The sequence below is a fragment of the Lagopus muta genome, chromosome 9 (assembly GCF_023343835.1).
Source record: "Lagopus muta isolate bLagMut1 chromosome 9, bLagMut1 primary, whole genome shotgun sequence".
In the NCBI taxonomy this organism is placed as follows: domain Eukaryota; kingdom Metazoa; phylum Chordata; class Aves; order Galliformes; family Phasianidae; genus Lagopus; species Lagopus muta.
The window spans coordinates 13415184-13437475 of NC_064441.1; the positions used below are offsets into that span (position 1 = coordinate 13415184).

General features: G+C 37.2%; 1 protein-coding gene across 2 annotated transcripts; it reads right to left on the reverse strand.

Moving 5' to 3' along the window:
- Positions 1-2132: 2132 nt before the first annotated feature.
- Positions 2133-22004, reverse strand: TRPC1 (transient receptor potential cation channel subfamily C member 1). 2 transcript variants are annotated; one of them, XM_048954544.1, is made up of 13 exons: positions 21728-22004; positions 20068-20222; positions 18687-18788; positions 17691-17893; positions 15436-15567; positions 14816-15011; positions 12879-13215; positions 10052-10191; positions 8130-8273; positions 4654-4832; positions 4302-4503; positions 3522-3716; positions 2133-2708 (listed from the first exon to the last, which is right to left on the reverse strand). In XM_048954544.1, exons 1-13 carry the CDS (start codon positions 21861-21863, stop codon positions 2481-2483), a joined length of 2349 nt encoding a protein of 782 aa, XP_048810501.1. In that variant the 5' UTR covers positions 21864-22004; the 3' UTR covers positions 2133-2480. The 2 variants fall into 2 exon arrangements, with proteins under 2 accessions (XP_048810501.1, XP_048810502.1); XM_048954545.1 differs by lacking the exons at positions 18687-18788; positions 20068-20222; positions 21728-22004 and adding an exon at positions 18161-18598.
- Positions 22005-22292: the final 288 nt, after the last annotated feature.

The window sequence follows — 22292 nt, forward strand, 5'->3', positions numbered from 1 at the left end:
GCTGAAATTCGTAAGATCAAGACCTAGAATACTATTTGGGGTATTTTTATGTATATACATTTTTTGCCTCATTTTGTTGCTGCTGCTTAGCCTTTGACATCCCAGTTCAAATAAGAGTTTTGTCTTTGCATGTGTCTAGAACTCTTCTGTGTGCATATGGGAGATCTCAGAGCTCCATCATTTGGGGACCAATTCTGGAACAGCCAGTATGAAAATGCCAAATTAGGACAGATAAATACATGTTCAATACACTTGTATTAGGAAAATCTGGAGGATAAGACAAGATCAACTCTGTAGTATGAAGCACTCCATACTGATTAGCATCCAAGAAAACAGGAAGCTTCCAACAGCCTTCAAACAAGATGCAACAGTTGAAAGGTGTCATACTTCTAATGAACTGCAGGAAAAAAAACCTCCTCTTATGATATCCTTCACTTTACAAGTACATATTTCAGGAGCAAACAAAAAGTCTGGAACCACAGGTTTAATCCGCACCACAAAAAGTTGCCTTGAGTTGTGTCAGTGACTGCGTAACATAACAAGAGCAGTGAGAAACAGCTGCACACCAACAAACATACCCAGCTTCACAGAAGAACTAACCAGAATGCGTTGAGTGTCAAGCAGCTAATACTGCTACTGGAATCCAATCTAGCCTGTTTGAAACTAATTCAGGTACTGCTTGGTGGCACTGCAGGAAGCCACTAACACAACTTAAAGTTAGAAGGATAGTTCTACAAGGACAAAGGAAATAATAGTATCACATTAATACTCACATTAATAAGATACATTAATACATTAATAATAAGCTCCTTAAGCTTATCATCTTAACGTGGCAAAGCAATTACTTTCAAAATGAAATATGAACAGTATTAATAAAATCACACTTTTCTAAGAGCTTTTATTTGTTGGCTCTATCTCAAATATACAGAACATGTACAGCACAATTTATATGTAGGTGCATTATCTAAACATGAGATCCCTATCCATAAACAAAATTCAGTCAGAATGCCTCCATACCGCAGGACTTCTGGATGCGCCATATTCAATCCTAGTTTGGATATGCATATTTTCATAGTACAGAAAATATATTACCTTTACAAGAAAAAGTTTTTATAAGAATCCCTTCGAGAAAAAGTAAACATTTATGTAAGCCTCCACTCTCCATCAGCCTGGTCAAAGACCATTACGGCTACCTGCGCCTTCTGGACATAAGACCATTTTCAAAGAGCACCACCGAAACGGTAAAATTCGGAACAAATCCTTCAGCTGTCATAAATATACTTATTTCATAATCAAAAATACAGGAATCTCACATTTGTCAATTACAGCTTGTCAACTTGAATTATATGTAAGCATATAAACCACACAGGACCCTCTAGCATAGATAATTAACAAAGCCCTTATGGTCCGTTGTAAATGAAGTTAAATCATGTTTTTGCAAAACATAATACTGCTGACACACACCAAAGTTTTAACTTTGCAACAACTGCAGTTAGAAAAAAAAATAAAAGGAAAAGTAGCTCTAAAATAGATGTGTAACATCTCTGAAAAGCAAGACCTTACATACTACATCAGTCCAATTCTCAGATATTGTATGTTCTCACAGAAAGAAGCGTACAATATTTCAGATAAGAACTATTCAACTTTGCAAAGAACATCATTCACACCTCCACCTCGTTTTCCTTAAACCACCAGTTTAAGTAACTCAAAATAATCATTTTAGTAACTCAAAACATTAAAACTTCATAGATTACTTTTAAAATCCCCCTCCTAATTTTATCATACACAGTTAAACATACTTCTGAGGCACTGCTGAAAAATCCCAGTAGAAATTGATTGTCTTACGTAAATCCATAAACATTCTAGAAACATTTGGTCTATTCTGAGCCCCAACTTTCACTGTACCAATGAATGGGAAGTCCTGATTCCATTTTCTGTATTCTACAAATGTTAGCACACAGTCAACATAGTACTCAAAACCTGGCACTTCAGTGCCATGCAGATTTCACAAGTACTGTAACCTACAGTCAAACACCATTTCCAACTATGCTGGAAATTGTCTTTTACTCTATATCCCACTTTTCTATTAAAAATAAACACAGTCTGGATTTTTGTTTTAAAAAGTCCATCTTCTCCAACAACTTAAAAAAGCAAGTATCAAAAAGGAACAAGCAGCAAAAATAGAAGAAATAAACGTATTGTGCTAGTTATGAAGCTCTGACACCTGACAGCCATAGTCTGAGGAACATTAAAAAAAATACTTATATACAGATTTTATATACACATTATGTTTAAGAGCTTAAGAAAACTACTGTAACTAGTTTTGCATTTATTTCCTTCACTTTCTTATCTACCTACAAGCTCACACAAGTATTTCCAAATGTACTGCTGTGCAACAATCTCCTTTTCCCATTAGTCTGGCAATAAAATTAGGTCCCCACTTTCAACTAAGGTGAACTTTCCATTTGAAAAGTTAGACCTTAATTCCTTGGATAAAACATAGCATATTTTGAAGTTCGAAAGCCAAGTAGGTCTCTCATTTCATTGCGGAATTTTGATAAGTCTTGCCTCAGCTCATTTAGGTTTTCCACAGTTGCCTGATCTGTGCTTTGCATCTTTTGCCTCATGGATGTCAAATAACGGTGAACTAAGCAACACATCACCTTTTGATAATTCTCATCTCTCTTCTGCTTCAGATTCCTCCATTCCTTTAAGAAAAAAAAAATTACACATTTACTAAGCATAAGTAAACGTTGAGCCCAAAAGCCTGTATACAATTATAGAATAAAAAGAAACGAAATAAGGAAGAAATTCTAATAGACAACCTGACGTGCAAAAGTGTACAATGTCAGCAAGCTGTTGGAATGATTTCAATTAAATAATAACCTGTTGTTCTGTCTCAACCAATTTTTAACCTAGTAGATTGGTAACAGTCCCACGAGCGATTTTGAGTTCCATAATCCCTAATGTTTTCAAGTACATTCCACAAAGACTTGGAATTTATTTTAATACTTTTTTTTTTTGGCCAGCAAGACACGAAATTACAAGGTACAATAAAGATGCTTAAGAAAAAATACCCTCTATTCCCCAAAATGAGATGTTTCAGTGTTCCTATCTGGTTACTTACTTTCATACTGCTTTAGTAAGTTTAAAAGAAATGACCTTCCTGCAAGCATACTCTGGCCTCACAAAATTCTTGGGACTAGCACATACTTCTTTGTAGTTTCTGTAAGTTTTCAATCAAAGTACATCTCTAGAGCGCTGCAGGGGGAATTGGGTGGTGGGGTAGAAGGGGTACAAAGAAATTCCCCAAAATGAAAGTTAATAGAATTTCATTTAGTATAAACGGCTACAACTTACTCTTCATACTTTGGATGCAACAGACATTATCCTAGCATTTCTCATTATATTAGTAGCATTCACCATGTGAGAGGCAGTTTCATACAGCAATTTGCTGATTCATTTGAGAAAGCAGCATCTGTCCATCTTCAGAGCCTACAATTCTCCTCATCATTTCTTACCTTAAGGCTATTCTGCCGTTTCACTTTGCCACTTGATGTATGAGAGCAAATCCATTTACTGAGACTGTTGAAAAGATAACAGATAGTCTTGGGAGATGGAATCACATTGAAAGGCGGAGGTAGAGTGCATTTGTCATCAAAATAGCTAAGCCAGAGTTTGGCACGAGCAAATTTCCATTCCTTATCTTCATGATTCTACAGCATCAGAAAGATTAACAGAGATCAGAAGCAAAATAGTAAGGAAGAGCACAAAAATATTAAAACGCTAATTCAGCATTTTATTTTTGACAACATCAAAAATTGATTTCTTAAATTGCACAGTATTTTAACACACAGAATCATAGAATCATTGACATTGGAAAAGACCTCTAAGATCAATTCCAACTATTAACCTAGAGCTACTAAATCTACTACTAGACTATGTCCCTGAGCACCACACCCATACATCCTTTAAATACCTCCAGGGATGGTGACAATCTCCTGGACAGCCTGTTCCAGTGCTTCACAATCCTTACAGAGCAGATTTTTTCTAAATATCCCCTGGAACAATGTGAGGCCATTTCCTGCTGTCCTATCACTTGCTGCTTGGCAGAAGAGACTGACCCCCCACATGGCTACATCTGAGCTTGTTGCAGTAAGTGGCAAGCCTTTCCCGAACCTCCTGTTCTCTCAGCTAAAGAACCCCTGTTCCCTGAACATAATACTTCATATTTCATAATACTTGTGCTCCAGACCTTTTACCAGCTAGCAATCACCGATAGTTAATCAGAGAACACTTACTGCTATCAGCTGAAAACTCTTATGAAGCATCGCCACGAGGAGTTTAGTTAGTACTATCACAACCACCACATTGTAGGTGCCAACAATAACAGCACCCACAAAAGACTGTAATTCTTCACCATAGCTAAAGCGCGTGACAAAGATTGCTACGTGTGCCAGTGAGAAAATATACCAGAACAAAGCAAAGCACGTGCCAATGAACCTACAAAAACAAGAAAAACCTTGTTAGGTAAAGCCAAATTCACATGAGCTTAGTGACCTATGTTCAAGCTCAGAGAAAAATCCCAGTTTTGTTTAATTACTGGGAATTAAAGGTCAGAACAATTCAGCTAATTCATAGGTATCAACTCACGAATGGAATGTGTCGTTGCTCTGCTTTTCACAAAAAATACCCGCACAGTCCCTTTCTTCTTCATTTACAGTAAATCCTTTATCATAAAGTTGTGTCAATCCAATTGTGAACGAGAACAAAACGAGGAGGAACATGCCCAGAAATTTTCCAAAATCTTGCAGCATCTGTCCCATTGAAATCTGTGAAATAGATTTATTGCCTGTTTCAGCACAACATGTGATTACTGTTTTTATCCTCCTTCAGATTTTAATCAGTAACAACAAAAAACTCGACACTTAAGACACTAAACATGGATAAGTTGAACAGATCACATAATTAGGAGATATCTTTGCATTATTTTTCAGTGACAGTTTCTAGTTGTTAAAAGAAAATCTGTGTTTCAGTATCACATACATTTTACATTGTATTCATAATATTAATGGTAATCAAGAGCTCAAAAGTCAATAGATAGAAGCACTAAATGAGATACACTTCAACACAACCGTTACAATAGGAAAGCTAAGAAAACACTTAATGAAGACACTGAGCTAATGAAAACATTTGTGGTGAACATAATTCACCACAAATCAAAACAGCATACCTAAGACCATCTGCAGAATAGAGAATTAATTCATGGTATGCTTTATGTAAGACTTTAAGTATACATGTTATGCATGTCTGTAAGCACATAAAATCTGAAGGCTGTAAAGTGTAGAAGATACAATATTCAAATCATTTGTTTCAATTTCAAAACATCCTACATAGAATTTTGCAACAGTATAAATAGAACATTAAAAAAATGTTCAAAGCATGAGAATTTTTTCAGTGCAAAGACCTTGACTTGTTTTTGTTGTAAACACACATTTTTATACAGACATAAGAAACTGCTCACAGTATTTAAATCACTCTTCCCACAAATTATCATGTGTAAATCCTAATACTATAGGAATTGATCTCTTCCGAATCATACTCCAGGACAGTATCACCAGTTTCACAGCAAACTTGCACTTGAAGAACCTAAGTGCCAGCTCTTGCTTTTGCTCCTTCTCATGCTGCAGGAGACTCAGTGAACATCCCAGCTGCACAGCAGATTCTCTCAAATTGATTGCAATCTGCCACAGGTGTAGACTTCAGGAGAATTAGCACCTAGACAAAGCTATGCAGTAATTACATCATTTGATCTGGAAGAATCAATCCCCACCATACTATTTTATCACATTCATCATGTTAAAACAAACAAAGAATATCAAGTAACATTTCCTCTCTTAAATGACTCATGGTCCCACTCAAGAAAGTCACACAGCAGATGAAAGCTAAAACAAGTACATACAAAATGAATAAATGACCCAAAACTTTTTTTGTTCAGCATCAGTAACACAAACCAAATAACTGTTGCTTCCTTCATACAGTTATGAAGTTCTACCCAAAATATTTAGAATTACTGAACATTTGAAATCTAATGAGACCAACAAACCTAATCTAGGGGAAAACTATTCTATGTTCTGTTAATCAATCAATCAGTCAAACAAACAAAAAACAAAACCCACCACACAGAGCCAACTTATAAGTCTGCGCTAGAACAGGGTTTGAGTCAGTAAGTAAAGTAACCGAATGCTTAAAAATAACTCTAGAAGCCAAAAGAACACAGTAGCTGCCTTTCCCCCCCCAGTGCACACTGTTGGGTTACCGTGCCATATTTGATTACCACTATTTGAACTTTGTGACCTACTTTCAGAGAATACTGTAAGAGCTGTTGCACAAGCTGTACTGGCCAACAGTAATAACATAAGCTTCAGTGTGCCACTGAATGAAGTGACTGTTGACTGTTTTTATTTACTTGGAAAATTTCATAACACAGGCTCCTATTAAAAAACTTGTGAAAGATCTAGTACATAAATAAATATGCACATTAAACAGTGAACCTCTTTAAAATGTGGAGACTTCAACGTTCAATCAATTTGTACAACAAGCTTAATGCTTACTGCAACATCAAGACTTTGAAAAAATTAAGTGTACAAGTAGATTTCCATTAGAAATATAAATAAAATAAAAAATACAAAAATAATTAACAGCAACATCACTAAATAAAAGGGCAAGAAGAAAAAGAAGTGCCTGCCAGCATTATTTAATTGATTACAAGAACTAGGTTAACACTGGTTAAAGCCCAATTCACAGTGATTTTAAAAACTGTAATTAAACAAGCAACTATTTTTTCTTTTCACAAAGGGATTATTAAACTAAAATATTCCTAACAATAATTACTTGTGCATCAAGATTAAGTACTCCAAGTCATTAAAATGAGTTGGACTTTCAAGTGCATCTTCTCAGCTAGATCCTGAAGCCTTGATACAAGAGCTATTTATCTGATCCAAAGTTACTTACTCCAGAACCACCTTTGGTGTAGCTCTAGTTGAGCACCAAGAACTTAAAAAAATTAATGCTTCTCTCAAATATTAATTCTGCCTTCATCATTACAGGATCCCTCTAAATAATACTTGATTGCTCTAAGCTCTTAAAATTAGTTCTGTTTATTAGGAGAGAGGTATAAGCCTTCATTCAATTTATTAGGACAAATTCCACCAGGATAATCACTAAATGACTACTTTATTTATTCCCAGCATCCGTTCATTCAGCTGACACAAACAGAGCATTGATGATGACAATCAGCTTTATTAAATAAAAACCATAAACAAATAACATTACCACCTCCCCCCCAAAAAAATCATATCAGGATGAGAAAGAAGTCTGATCCAATTTGTAATAAGTCTCCCAGGAACTGTGGCCAGAGAAGTCGGAAGTATACCTAAGCAAAGCTTTTTCTTTTTTAATCTCCATTAAGCTGTGCCTTTAGAAAAAGAGGTGCCTCAGTCTGTGAGGGTTTCAGCTTTTCAAAATAAAATGAAAGGGGAAAAAAAAAAAGCAGTCTGCACCGAGCACTGAAGCTAAACTGAAAAAATGGGGGAAGAAAATGTTGCTGTATATTGTAAGCATCACCGGACTAAGATGTGATTTCCAGCCACAGAATTTTTTTGAAGAAAGCTGTCTTCCTCCTTCCAATCAAAAAAATTGAGTAAGGTAACTGCGTCCTAAATGTGCTGACTTAACAGCTTAGATCCACTCCACTACTCTCCAGGCACTTTCCATTCTGTACAGTGTCACACTGGACTCTCTAGTTCACTCCATATTGACTTTTATCACAGTGAGCATCATCATGAACCAGAATGTTACAGTAACAACAAAACAGAACAAAAAGACAGAACAATTATCATTATATAAATATTATAAGTGAACTACATGTCTTCTGTTCTCTTACCTTTCCCCACCTAAACCAGTGCAATTTAAATGAGAGATTAAAAAAACAATGAAAACATCAATGCAATATTATTTCTACTTTCTGCCTTTCTTACTTTTCTTTCTTTATCTTTTTCTAGTAAGACTCTTCACAGTAAGTTAAGATGTTTTCTTGATTGATTTTCTCAAGTCGTGATGGTATTTACCTGGAGTGGTCCCAGAATAGAGCTGGTTGTGTACATGAAGAACAGACGCAGATAACTCAGAACATTAGCAAATGCAAAAAGACCTTCTGCCACTAGTGTAGGATGAAATGCATCCCAGTCCTTTCTTTCAGCATAATCATGAAACTGCGATGTAAAAAGGACAAACTGACGTCACTTAGACTGTAAATACAGAAATATACCCACGTACCACTCTGTTTTTGCCCCTAAAACAGATAATAGCATACAAGAAATTGACACACGATTCATGGGAGAAGCATCTCTTTCACGTATCTCCCTCTTTTTTGACAAAGGCAACTTAAAGTCATTCCAGAGAGAGACAGAAGACAGGCAACTTAAATTCAATCCCTAATTCTGCTCCTCACTAATTGCTAAGCAAGTATTTATCTTCTGTTCTGCTTTCCCTTTCACTCAGTTTTGCACGGTTGGTAAAAACAGACTTGTATACTATTAAAAACACGGGCATTGCCTAGTAAAATAGGACCACTTAAAAAAATGAAATCCTGGTAGAAAAAAAATACATATATATATATATAAAAGTCTTCAAAACTAACTAGCTTATGTCTTAATCAATTTCAGAAAGATTTAGAGAGAATTAGGACATGAGATTCCTGTAACTGACTGTCAAAAGACTACAGAAAATGGAAGTCATAAGTAAAACGTTGGTGTGAACACCTGTGAAGTGTCTCCACTTGGTACAATTCAACTAATCCCACAGATCCCTAACTTTCAGCTTGGCTGGAAACAATCAGTATTCAAATTCAGTACTCAGCTCCTACTGTCTCAAAATGGACACTTAAGAACAAAGAAACACAGTTGATTTAAATTATTTGCCCAATATTGTACTGCACAAAGATCACAAGAAACAAAGATAAACATGTTTGCATACATTGCAACTGTATGTGCATAAATCCCTCTGCTAAGGAGACTCTTATTTCTTACTGCTTCAGCACCTACAATATAGAGCTAAGATGCTAAAGAGGCATTTTTATTTGGTTTGCTAAATTATTCATAAACAATAAAAAATACATTTTGCCATATAAAATTGGCAAAAAGTCACCACGTGCCTCTCACATAGGACAGAAGTCTTACATCTCCAAAAAGATTATAACTTAGCAGCAAAGGGCTCTTGGCAAATAAAATGCTACTGTATGTGGGTTAGTTCCAAACAAAATGGTTCTGAAGGCAGCCTAACATGGCATTCCCTCTCCATTTTTTTTTTACATGAAGTACAGCTTTCCTTTCCAAATGATTACCAATAAGTACAGGGTAAATAAGCCAAACATCAGGCTGGGAGGGAAATAAACTGGTTCAGCTCTCCTTAACTGCCAGACAGCTGTCAAATCACAGTTTGCAATACAAAATAATGGCCTACTGCACTGGCTTGGATTTTACTAAAATATTCATATTCAATTCGTCTGGCAGCTTGCCATATGCTGTGCCATTAACAACACATGCAACAGAATGGAAATGATCACATTCAAAACTTGCATCTTCAATCAGGCCCAGATGGTTTTTCCACACAGAAAAGACAAGGCTCTTCTATAGCCTTGGGGCTTTTCCTCCTCACATTAAAAAACAACAAAACAAAACCACAAGAACAACAAAACCAATGACCTATAACATCTGAACATATGTAACAGAAAACTCAAGAAAAATTTGTTACAAAAAATGTTAGACGATCTAAACGCATTGGTTAGAAACAGTTTCTGCATAGTTACAGGCCTATGAAATCAGGCTACCTCAAACACCAGATCAGAAAAGCTGTATGGGGAGAATAACCCAAATGAGAACTGAGTTCTTAAATAAGTTCTAACTCCCTTTTCAACTTCTCCTTCAAGATGCTTCTATATTTGCCCAGTCTATCTCAGAGGAGCATATGTTTTATGAAGATGGGTGCTCACCTTGTTATGGGCAACTACTTTGAGAGCAAAGGTTGCCAAATACAAGGAATTCATGACAAAACTAAGCTGATTACGTGACTCTTCTAAAAAGTCTTCTAAACCATCATACCAGAGTCTTTTAACATCTGACCACACCATTCCTGTAGTGGAAAGGAAGAAAGAAAAAATTAAAAGGCAAAGTAGTCAAGCTATTGTACTCACTAGATACTCTACTACAAGTAAAACACTTTTGACTGGGTCTTGTAAATGAAGTCTTAGCAAAGAGAAACAGAGAACCATGTACATTTACTAGCAACCACTGCATGGAATATATGCTTCACTCATCAGGCAACAAGACGTTCAAACCTTCAAGCCTGTTTTCCAAACTAAGCAATACAGTCAACAATAGAAAATATATGAAAGGAAATGGACTGTAGAAAAAACTTGTACAGCAAAGACTCAAATTTCAGAAAAGGCAGAGAACAAAAATACAGTTTTTTTTTTTTTTTTCTCTGACAGGAATGTATTCATTTTTTTTCTAAAAGCACGATATAGTCTATAAAAAACATCACGTGTTTTTGGAGGTGTATATTTATTATAAAATTGTTCTTAAAGAATAATCAGCTCAGTAACTGTCACTAAAAAGATCAGTAAGTAGAAGCACTTCCTACCCTGATATTATAAATATAAGCAGAGAAAAGAGACTGTGGCCTAAGATTGCAAAAATGAAAAGTCAGAATGACAGACAAACATTTGGAATCATTACAGCAAAGTGAATTTCAGCACTGCTAACCATATCTGGCCATACAGAAAGACAGTGCTGATAGGAACTTTACTAATTGAATGTCTGGAACAGGCTGATGTTTTTATAAACGTTGAAAGGACTGTTAGATTAAATATAATGACATCTTTGATTTTTATGAATAATCAGTTATTCAATGTTCTCACAGTACTTCAGGTGTATGCCTCCATATGCAGCCCAGGAGAAAAGCAGTATGTTTGTTTCTGCTAATTAAACACCGTTAAGACCTCAGCCCAGCATGAACAAGATCAAGCAAACGGTTAAAAAAAAAAAAAAAAAAGAATCAGATACCTATACATGATTATTTTTTCCATCAGATTTACAGCTATGTTGACAGGTATAACAAGAAAATGTGCTGTGCACCATTAATTGAAAGATTTCCAAAAATATGTTTCTTCCTCGTTATTAAGAAAACACTTCTAAACCAGACCCTTTGCACTGCTCCATATGATCACCACGTATCTTACACTGAAATTTTTAAAGAATCTGCAAATGGAGCCAGAGATAAAGACAACGTTATCATTATCTACACAGACAAGAATTTGCATTTTCTGTATTTTGATGGGAAATAAGCTTTCATAATTCAGGCTTAACAATTTGGAAAGAAAAGTTGCACTATTTACTCTTTTGTAAAGTAATCCACTGAGTACAAAACTTGCTGCTACCTGTGTTAGAAATTCTGCAGCCATTATTTTGACACTATTACCAAATATTTGCAACAAAATTCTAAAATAAATTATTTGGAAAAATGCATTCAAGCTGAACATTAGTTCAACATATTTAGGATTCAACAATGTGAAAAACAACTGGATTTTGGTGGTTGATGTTAATTACAGGTAATTTTTCAATCCTTTCTGGAGCCTGCATGTTGAAATATCACATGAAGAAACCAAAATGTTTCTATACATTTTCATTAAAATTTCCATGATCACTTAATTACATATCTTCTTTCTACATTGGATTTGATGGAGTAAGAGAATGTCTAAATCAGACACAGATTCTCAAAACAGGAGGAGTCTGCAATGCCTGGACTCTGTACTTGAAGCTTCCAGTATAAGACTTACAAGTGTTTATGTAGGAGATCACTAGGGATTTCAGATTTTTTTTAATCTGCATGAATTACTCAACACTTATTACAGCTAACAGTGAAAATAATCATAATTACCAATGAAACAAACAATCCACACACAACTACTTAGAGAAAAAATCTGCTTTCAACTATATCACTGCTTTTTAAAATTTCAGACAACTATGTATGTGTCAATTATAAATATTTTATTACCTCCTATTAAGGCATAAACTTCAATTATTCCTGTGTCAAATTTTAATTTAAAAACAAAAAGAAACAAAAACCAAGTGAAAACAAAAGTTCATGAGCAATCTACTCAACAAAAATTATACCTGTGCTCCCTCTACTGCATAAAGCAAAATTAACAAGGACCACTTCAGGTATGGTTATTATAATCAGTGACAACGACACAGATATGGAAAGTTGTAAAACAGGAAAGTAGAATTGGAACATGGAATCATGACTTGCAATGACTAAATTATCAAAATATGAAACAAGGCTGCCCGTTCATAATAAACTTCTTGAAAAAATTTAAAGCAACATCTGAACTCAATTCATTCCTCAGCGTAACACCAGATAAAATCAGTAAAGGAACACACAGCTTCTCCCCATACTATTATTACTTACATTTGAACTTCAAAATGTCTTAAACTTAAGACGAGCTTCTACATTAATTTCCTACTGTACAACTGAACCTCACTTGCATCACTCAAAATGCTACCTGTGCTTCTGAAATAAAATTCACATTTCTCTTATTAGATCCTCCAACATTCTTCTCTGACACCTCACCTTCTGAGATAACTAGAGATTGTGGTAACATATTGTGCTTTTCAAAATGCCCTTCTTCCCTTGAAATACACACCTTCAAAGATGAAACCTCTGTCACACAGTTAATAACAGGATGATTTTACAGAGAAGTAGTACAAATCACTACTGGTCAGTGTCAGTATTTGTGACCCAGCTCAAATCATACCTACCAATTAGCCATATTATCAGCAGATAGTCTATTCTCTCAAGGGCTGGTCCCATCGTATTCTTCTTATTCTCATTGTAGACAAGAGAGTACAAATTAAGTAGCAGAAGAAATGTGAAATACGAAGCTCCATGAATAATAAACTTCATAAACGGAGTGTGAATTATACGACCCACTCGTGATTTAGGTGCTATTAAGTAACACAGGGACAGAACTGGCCAGAAAATGCCAACCATCAAAACAGTCAAAATTTTTTTGCATGTGTGCTTGCGTCGATAGCCTGCCATCTGTCCAAACCACACAGTATTGAGAAACTGCTGACAGTTAGACTGAGCAACAAACTGGAAAAAGAGAAAATAAACAAGAAATTAAACTCACGTTTCTTAACAGTGATTATTAATTTTCCAACAATGAGAAACCACCAATGAACAGGAAATGGGAGAAATATTAAGTTGAAATAACAATAAGAGCTGTATAAATAAAATACATATAAATAAAAGAGCCATGGGTCCACTATAAACATTGTTTTAACTTCTCTCTAAAGCTAACAACTAAATATGAATTATATAAAAGACTTTTAATTGTTTCCATGTTAAAAATAAGGTCTGATTTTCAATAACTTAAAAATTTACCATGTAAACAGACGTCATACCTCAGACAGCTGTATTATCTGAGTTATTATATAAAACAGTAAAGACCACGTGAAGAACAACATAATGCTATTTTAATATACTACCCACACTACCAAATGCAACAACTTCAAAGACCAGGACTAAACAGGTAATTTTATATATAGTACTTAAAAACCCCTATGGATCTGTTCAGGCAGGTTTCATTTTAGATCTGAGTAACCTTTTATGACTCAGTCTTTCAAAAGAAGACAGTTTTGGATTGAAGGTTATGAAGACCATGCAAATGTAGCTTCAAATGTCAGGTGCTGATTTGCAAGGAGTTACAAAAGAATATATTTGCACCAGAACACGTTTTGTAATTTAATTTAAAGAAGAAATCAACAAAAAGACACCAATATGATCATACATTAGCTAAAATGTGTTTATATTAAAGTTGCCAGCAAGTATACATTTTGCAAAGATACCACACAACAGATGTTTTTCTCCAGCCACCACAATTAAAAAAAAAAAAAAAAAACAACTTTGTTGAAAAGCAGAAATAGTTATTGTGCGTTAAATTCATACCAGGAATGTGTAGTGCTGGTTTTTGGACACTCCATAACTGCAGCTGGTGACTTAAGCATTATGTATTCTAACAGTTTCATGTGCAGTTTAAGCTTATATACATACAACAAACAGAATTATAATGCCTTCTGAAAACGCCAACTAAAAATGGATTTTGCACGGAAGCTCTCTCTCAATACTAGTCTTTGTACTAGACTCCCAACAAATGCCTATCTGCCACTAGTGCAGCAGAACTAAAGTTATCATTTGTCAGTAGATAAAGACAACATAAACTTACAACATCAATAAGTCTCGTGTTGATGACACTAAAAGGCACTGTTATGAACATAGCTGAACATAGCCTAAGTCTAGCACTATTATTACAGAGCACAGATAAGGGCTGGCTAAAGCTGAACAGCTAAAGACAAGTAAGATGTTAAGTAATGTATGGGACCTAAGGATCCATGCTCCCCTACATAAGGATTTACTGAGGATGTGAACAAATAATTACCACCACCAGAGCTTTTCACTAAAAAGCAAGTCGACTGCAATAGTGAAAATGCCACATTTTTTTCCCCAAAAATAAATACGAAGGAAATACTATCTTGAAGTAGTATTTCTCTGTTCCCACATGCAGATAATGTTCATATTACTTCTGTAACTTGCAAACTTACTTGCTTCTATGCCTATGGGCAGATCAGTAAATTCAATGAATCACTAGCAAAATAAAAAACACAAAGCCTACCAAACCGCAGTAAAAACGAACCTCTTTCTGATTATACTTGATTGCAAGTTTTAAGCGACTTAGGTTCATCCTCTCTTCCAGCAGCCCTCGTTTGTCTACATGTTCATCACTAGATGTATGATTCAGAATAACTTCCAGCTCCCGTGAATTCCTTGCTTGTGCAAGTAAGTCTTTAGCAAAGGTTTTGCACTGCTGAGCTAGCTCCTCATAATCATTTCTGGAAGGCACAGAAACAGTAGAAACTATTACACTGATAAAAGAGTTTCCATTAGCTATCCTTTCTTGTATATTTCTTGTTGGGCTTGTATATTATGCTAAGAAAAAAAAGTCACTTTTAAAGAGCAAACCATTCCCAAGACAATTCTGAGCAGGTTTCTATGTAGCATTATTACATAAATACAATTTTAGTGTAGTTTGCAACTGCACTAGACAGAATAAGTAATTAAACTGACAAAACAACTGTGAAAGACACATAAGTTACTTTACAAGCTTTTAAAATAATCTCTAATCACCAGTTTAAACATGGAAATTACGAAAAAAAGCAACAAGAACAAGACCCACAATTTTTCTAATGCATTCACATTTCTACGTATGTCATTTCATACAGGTACTGAAGTTGCATTGTGCTTTCCAATTCCTACCTGAACTCAACCTCAACAAGACTTAATTCTTTCAAGTCTGCGCTAAGTTCAAAAGCTCGCAGAATTGGATCCTCCTCCGTCAACATTATTAGAGCAGGACTGGCCAAACACCGGTAGATGTCAAGACGAAATCTATGGCAAAATAAATCAAGGAAAATGGTGTTTCCTGTGATTAGCAGTTTTAAATCACTTCCAGAATGTGCATAAAATTGCTTAAAGACAAAATAAGAGGGCTTCCTATAACTAGAAAAAATAATCATTAAATGTAGTATGTCAAGGAACGTTGCCCTTCACATGCTTTTAATCCTCATTTTTCTAAATAGCAAAAGTTAGCTGCCAAACTGCTACCCTCTTCTTTTTCTCACTGTTTCAACTACCACCAGCATCTTCTGCACAAGGACATCAATTAAGGTAATAGCATTGATAAAACGTTGACATTTTAAAATGTAATATAGTAGCTTCAACTGTAACCAAAAGGGAAGTAAAGCACTGAAGGCTCTAACAAACTAAGAACAGGGAAGAGCAGCAGGCAAAAGAATTCATCTCTCAGCTACTTCAGATGGGTAAAATTATCCCAGCTAGCTCAGGAAAAGAGGTGATAAAGAGCCTACATACTTTCTTCCTACCCATGAGAGAAGCAAAATAGCATACTCAATCCAAAGTTTTCACTTCAAAACCAGATTTGCGCCAGCAGCTCTCTGAATTCCACGTTCAGGCTTTTCTGCACAAGGCGTGTTACCCACCTAATTAGCCCTGCCATGGAAAGCAAACGAGAACATGCAGAAGAGTTTTGGGTTCCTTATTCCTTTATATTAATCACACGGTCTAAACAGAGGACCGTAATGGAGATGAGTTAGTGAACACTCCCCTCCAGTCCAGAAGCAGAATATCTGAGACAAACTTACTCAAATGGCTTTCAGTTCTGTTTTGCACAATGCCATTATTTTCAAAGTGCATGCATTGCTAAAATGCAATATAAACAGGTCTCCATTAACTGTATCTTTAAAGGTTATTTTCAGCATGACAGTATTAAGCCTCATGAAAATAACATGCTGCTCCTCTCCCATGGCTAGCACTACCACACATCCTTTATTCCGTAACAAACATTTCATTTCAACAAACATACACATACAGTCTTTTACTGTCATTAATATTCCCCACACTTTGCCTCTTGAAATATTACCTCTCTCTATTCTTTTGTCTCTTTCCAGCTGAAAAATTAATATAACCCAAACAGAAAAAAAAAAGAATGTTGCAAGTTTAAAACACAAATTTCCTGCCATAGTTAGCTAGTAATTATTATTAACTACAATTTGAAGTGCAACAACACTTACTGTATGGGAGATACTTTTAAAAACAAATGGGAAGCACACTCACTCTCTGAAGCAGAAATACTTCACTGGGCCTTGCAGACCAACCACGAGTCTATTTACTACAGTAAAATCCATTAACGCAGACAAAGAGCCACAACAAAACTTCAGCATTGCTCCTCAGTACCTGTACAACTTTTCCACAGCTTGTCCAGACATCTTTACTTATTACAGCATGTACTGTTTGTTACAGGTTCATAGTACATTTATAGCTTTCTTTTCCAGACAGTAATATTTGTGGCATCCCACAGCACTGATAATGAGTTTCAGCAATTACTGAACATAGCAAAATGTAAAAAGTACAATTGTACAGAACATTTGTATTGAAGTGCTTAAATCCCAACACCAAACAATCTAAAAACCCTGTAACACTCAATGCCCACCAATTAAGATCAGTAAAAATCTCTGTCCCTATTTACATCTTTGGAAAGAAAGTCTTCTACTTTCAAGAATACTGGAAAAACACATCTTTAGTTTACATTCATCAAGCCACATGACATAAAAACAGTGTTCTTATGACATTCAAAACAGGGTACTGTCAACAAATGTACAGTTGGAAGGAGTACTGTAGTGAGATGGCAAAGGAACGAATAGAGAAGGAATGCTCACCTGTATCCAAAGATTTGGGCTCACAATGAAAAGCTCCACAAAGAAGGGATCTCCAGAAAGAGATCATTCCCTAGTGGCAGTCAGCTCTTAAAGGTGGTCTAGGAGAGGTGCAGCCAGGTTCCACCCCTTCCTGTCACACAGCTTAATTGCCTTTACCTTGCCTGTGCTCCCACAGCTAGCCCAGTCTTTGTCTCAGGTGATCAATCAGTGACTCAATAGTTCCCATACAAATACAAATACATACATATATATATATATATAATTGAAAAATCTTACCTGGAATGTCGCAGACTGTCTTTTTTGTTTTTTGCAGTACAGAGTGTGCATTCACAGCCTACAGCATGAGGCTTGGGTAATGATATGTCTTGCTTTAACAGCATGGTGAGAATTTCATAGTTGTTGCGATGAGCAGCTAAGATGACAGGTGCCACATCCATGGTTGTTGAGTATTCCGGGTTCTGAATGCGTTCCATTAGTTTCTAGAATACAACAGAGGAAGTATCAATTTATTGCATACACCTCTATTACATAGTATTTTCAGTACAAGTTACTTTTACTGCTCAGCATTAACAAAGGAATTAACTGGGATCAAAGCATTTTTTTCAAAGATTCATAGCATGAAAAAAGGAAGAAAAAAAAAGTGTAACGACATCCAAACCCTTCTCATATAAATACCAGAAAGAGAGAAAGTGACATAGGAACATTTCTCGTTTATTTGCAAAGAACACCAAGCATTCATTGCCTACCTTCACCTTAGTAACACATTTGTATACATTGAAGTGCATTTTGCTCTAGAGGTTAAAAAAAAAAAAAGTGTATTTACTACCTAAGTGTACAAAAAATATCCTGGCTGTAACACACATTGCTACATAATGCATTATTCCCTCCATTCCTTTCTCTGCCTCCACTTAGGTACTTTAAGAAATTTGTACTTTAGCATCATCAAATGATTCAAGTGATTAATTTCAAAGTGAAGATTTGATGTTTACAGATTTTCCTGAAAATTCTAAGAAGTTTCAATGCATTTCCTTTTCTCTCAGCACCTGTTAGCATTTGGAATGTATAAAGCTACTGGACTCCTACAGGCAATAAAGCAAAATAACATATTCTATCATTAAGACAAAAGATGCCATAACGATCTCTGATACCCAAGTTCTGTCAGCTTAGAGATGCAGAATTTCATTTAAGGACCTTGTTTTAAATATCACAGTTACCCAGAACACACAGTTCCCTACTGTCCAACCAAACAAGCACAGAACACCACCACTCAACTACAATGGTTGGCCTGGAGGATCTTTTCGGTCGGTGATTCAGTAGAATGTCAACAGCTCCCACCACTTCCGAGTCAATAGCCACCAAAAGTGCATCTGATGACTAAAAAAAGAAAACAAATTATACATAAAAAAAGCATTACCTTAAACAAAGTGAAGACTCAACCTGGAGCCAAACTAAATTTTAAAAATACATACATTAAATTACATAAATTTTATTAGTTTTACTTAAAATTAAGTACTGAAAAATGTTCTTCATACGACCACATCAAATTCCAGCTGCCATGCCAACAGTTAGCATAGTATTACTGATAATTTGTTTTACTGTGTGAACAGCAGAACCACCAATTGTAAAACTTACCTGTCAGCAAAGATGACATAGGATACTAAAAAAAAAAATCAGGTTTTAAGAGACAGATTATAAGCAAGGGTGTAAAAGCTTAATAAAAATGTAAAAACCAAGTGTCAGTGTAACACAACTGAGATACACCGCATACTTCAGCCCTGCCTTCACAGCTCTGTTGTAAAGCTGGAAATATGAACCTTCTTCCTGGGCTCATGACTACCTCTGAGACTTCCCTGAAGTTCAGCTAAACAGCTTTCCACTTTCTCTGCAGTTTATAGCATCCTTTTAAATTCACTTTAGAAAATTCAAACATTTACTTAAAATTAAAAGAAAAAAAGACAGCTTGGAATATTGCCACAGAAATGGAGATCCAGGGAAGGGAAAGCTACTTGTTTTCTTTTTCTGCCAAAATGATTATTCTTTTGCCTGTTTGAAACGCCATCGTAGCTACAGCTCTCCTGGCAGTAGCAGAGCACACTTACAAGAACAGAACAGAGTCAAACAAGCACTGCTGATAGGAAACTGCCTCTGCTCTGTGCTTCACCACAGATTAAGTCTTACAAGAAGGCACTGTGGAAATGCATGCTTACCTTAACTTGAGCTCATCTATGACAAAGTGCATTTATCTACCTGTGCTCCTATTTAAAAAATCACGGTGCTTCAGAGCTAATGAGATCTGCCACTCCAAACATTTTAATGTTATGCACTGACTACATACAATGTATTTTGTTTCAAGATGCTATATATGCCATACCTAACATAGGAAAATCATTTAATATAAAAATCAGAATTGCCAGCATAATTAAAAATGTTAGTATACATTTGCTATGTCAATAAAACCCCATTAGAAAAGTCAACTAGTGAGAAGGAAGCAATTTTTACAATTATTATCTGGAAAAGAAGGCTGAAGTGCCCATAAAGACAGATTCTATTTCTTCCAAATTCCAACATGTCAACAGAAAAAAATCTAAATGAAATAGACTACACAGATCAGTGACCACACTCCAAAGTTTTCAATAATCCATGTGTTGTATACCTGGCACCCATAATCCAGGAGAAGCTGTAGTATGTCCAGATTTTCATTTTCAATGGTTATGGTAACAGCATTTCTTCCAAGCACATCTACGCAATTTATGTTCATCTCACCCGAGCTGTTTTCTTCTAAGAGTTTCTTAACCATGTAATAATCACCTGCATGAGCAACGTATGAATATATCTCAGTGTTCTTCTTATTATAAAGCAATAAAAGCACGTGAACATGCTGAAGTACCAGCTACAATCCATTACAACTGACAATACAATGAGTACATCAGGCAATTAAGAAGTCAAGATAGATGAGAATTCTCCCTCCAGATAGAAAACTGAAGATACACTGAGAGTTCTGTCAGAAAAGCACTAAGACGTACTTTAATCCATCCTCTTAGTTCCCATCTTGAAAACCAACACACGTACACACAAAAGCACAGGTACTTTTCAAAACTGAGGCAACACTGCATACATAGCTTATGAGACTGGAAACATCAACTACATCAAAGAAGGCTACTTGGTGCAGAAGAACCACAGCATCAGAGCAGCCCTCTATATAGCACCACAAACACATCCTCATCTCTTGAGTACAAGCCATATTAGCATTTCCTATTTATTTCCAACTTTAACGTACCAATCATCAAAGTCAGGGTGATACAATACTGCAACGTTACAAAAATCAAGGAGCAAGTTTGATGAGCAAGTAAAATTAACTGTGTTGTGTAGACATCTGCACTTCCCAACTCGCCTGAAGTACAAACACAGCAGTACTGACACTGCCCTTTACAGTATTATTCTGTTTAATTGCTCCTTGCTGTCAAGGGGAAAAGTTTTATTTCTGTCTCTAACAAGCTATTTCACAGCACAGAGGACCACGACAAAGAGAACATTCACAGAACGTTCAGATACAGCCTGCAAGAGTACTAAACCAGCTATCAGACAAATCACAACAGTTGTTTCTTTATTATTATTTTAAAGATCTTTTTGTTGTTATCTTATTGTGCACCCTTTAGCTCTCTGAGCCTCTGTTTACACTCTGAGAGCATGTTGCCTGGCTCTGGTCTCCAGAACAGGTTCCACCTGCAGCAGGGCTATGGGCAATCTGTCCATCTGACAGCAAGGCACGGAGCTCCCATTGAGCACCCCAGCTCCACAGGCTGCCAGTTGCTACTGAACCATTGCTCAGCGGTGCGTAACCCCACAGACAGCAGCGGGCAGAGCTGCACAGAAACATGCTGGCTGCTAAGCAGAAACACATAACCGTTCATCACCTGATCAAAAGCCTGTCTTGGAGTCCAAGGCTTTTAAAGCATTAAGAACAGTTTGATTTAAGACTGTTTTTATTCAAGGTATATAAACACGTGCTTAAAGTAAGCAAGCATCGTATTTTAAGGGAAAAAATCTCTTCCCACCCACAACCATAGGCGCCATTCAGCGCCCCACACATTTTGTTGACGCCTAGGTAGGTCGCCCATTGGAAAGCAACTTCAAAAGCACCCAGCGCAAATGTCTACTGCTGGGCCGTCACAAAACAAACACCGGCCCATCGCACACCGCTACAAGGCGCGGCCTCACGGGGCGCAGGGCCGCCGCACGGAAAGCGTTCAGCCCCCGCCCCACGGCTCAGGCCTCGGAGCCAGAGGCCGAAGGCGCAGCGAGGGGCTCCATACCTTTGTCGCAGGCCAGCAGGAAAAGCTTCTCGTCTAGCGTGGTCTCTTCCTTCACCTGCCGCACATCCTTCAGCGCCAGCAGCTTGTTGGGCGAGGCCGAAGCGGACGGGTCCGCGCTCTGGTACAGGGCCGCCATGGCGCCGGCTCCGCCAGGCCCATCAGCGCGCGGGCGGGGCGAGGCCTGGCAGCGGGAGGACCCCCGGCGCCACCGAGGGAGCGGGCCGGCGGCACCCGGCACCGACGGCCGGCAGGGCAGGGCAGGGCGGGGCGGGGCAGGGCACGGTCGGGCGGCCGCTCCCCGCTGCACCGCGCAGACTCCGATGGCGGCCTCGCCTCGCCGGGTGGCGGCGGGAGGCGGGCGGGGAGGAGCGCGTCCGTGGGCTGTGGCTCGGCCGCGGCAGCGCCGGGTCCTCCCGCAGCGTTGCGCACCTCGCGGCTTAGCCTTAGCCCTCGGAAGCGATTAGCGGCCGGGTCAGCAGCGGCGGGGCTCTGCGCCTTCAGGCGCGGCCGAGCTGTGAGGTGGGTGGGGCGGGCAGGAGCACAGAGGCTGAGTGCGCCGTGCTGC

Bases quoted from the DNA above. Each gene is read 5' to 3' on its own strand.
- TRPC1 (XM_048954544.1), bottom strand. From the start codon at position 21,863: ATGGCGGCCCTGTACCAGAGCGCGGACCCGTCCGCTTCGGCCTCGCCC. The intron at 15,568-17,690 runs GTAAGATTTTTC...ATTTTGCCATAG, and splicing joins GACAGTCTGCGACATTCCAG to ATTTCGTCTTGACATCTACC. The intron at 4,833-8,129 runs GTAAATACCATC...TCTATTTCACAG, and splicing joins CTATTCTGGGACCACTCCAG to ATTTCAATGGGACAGATGCT.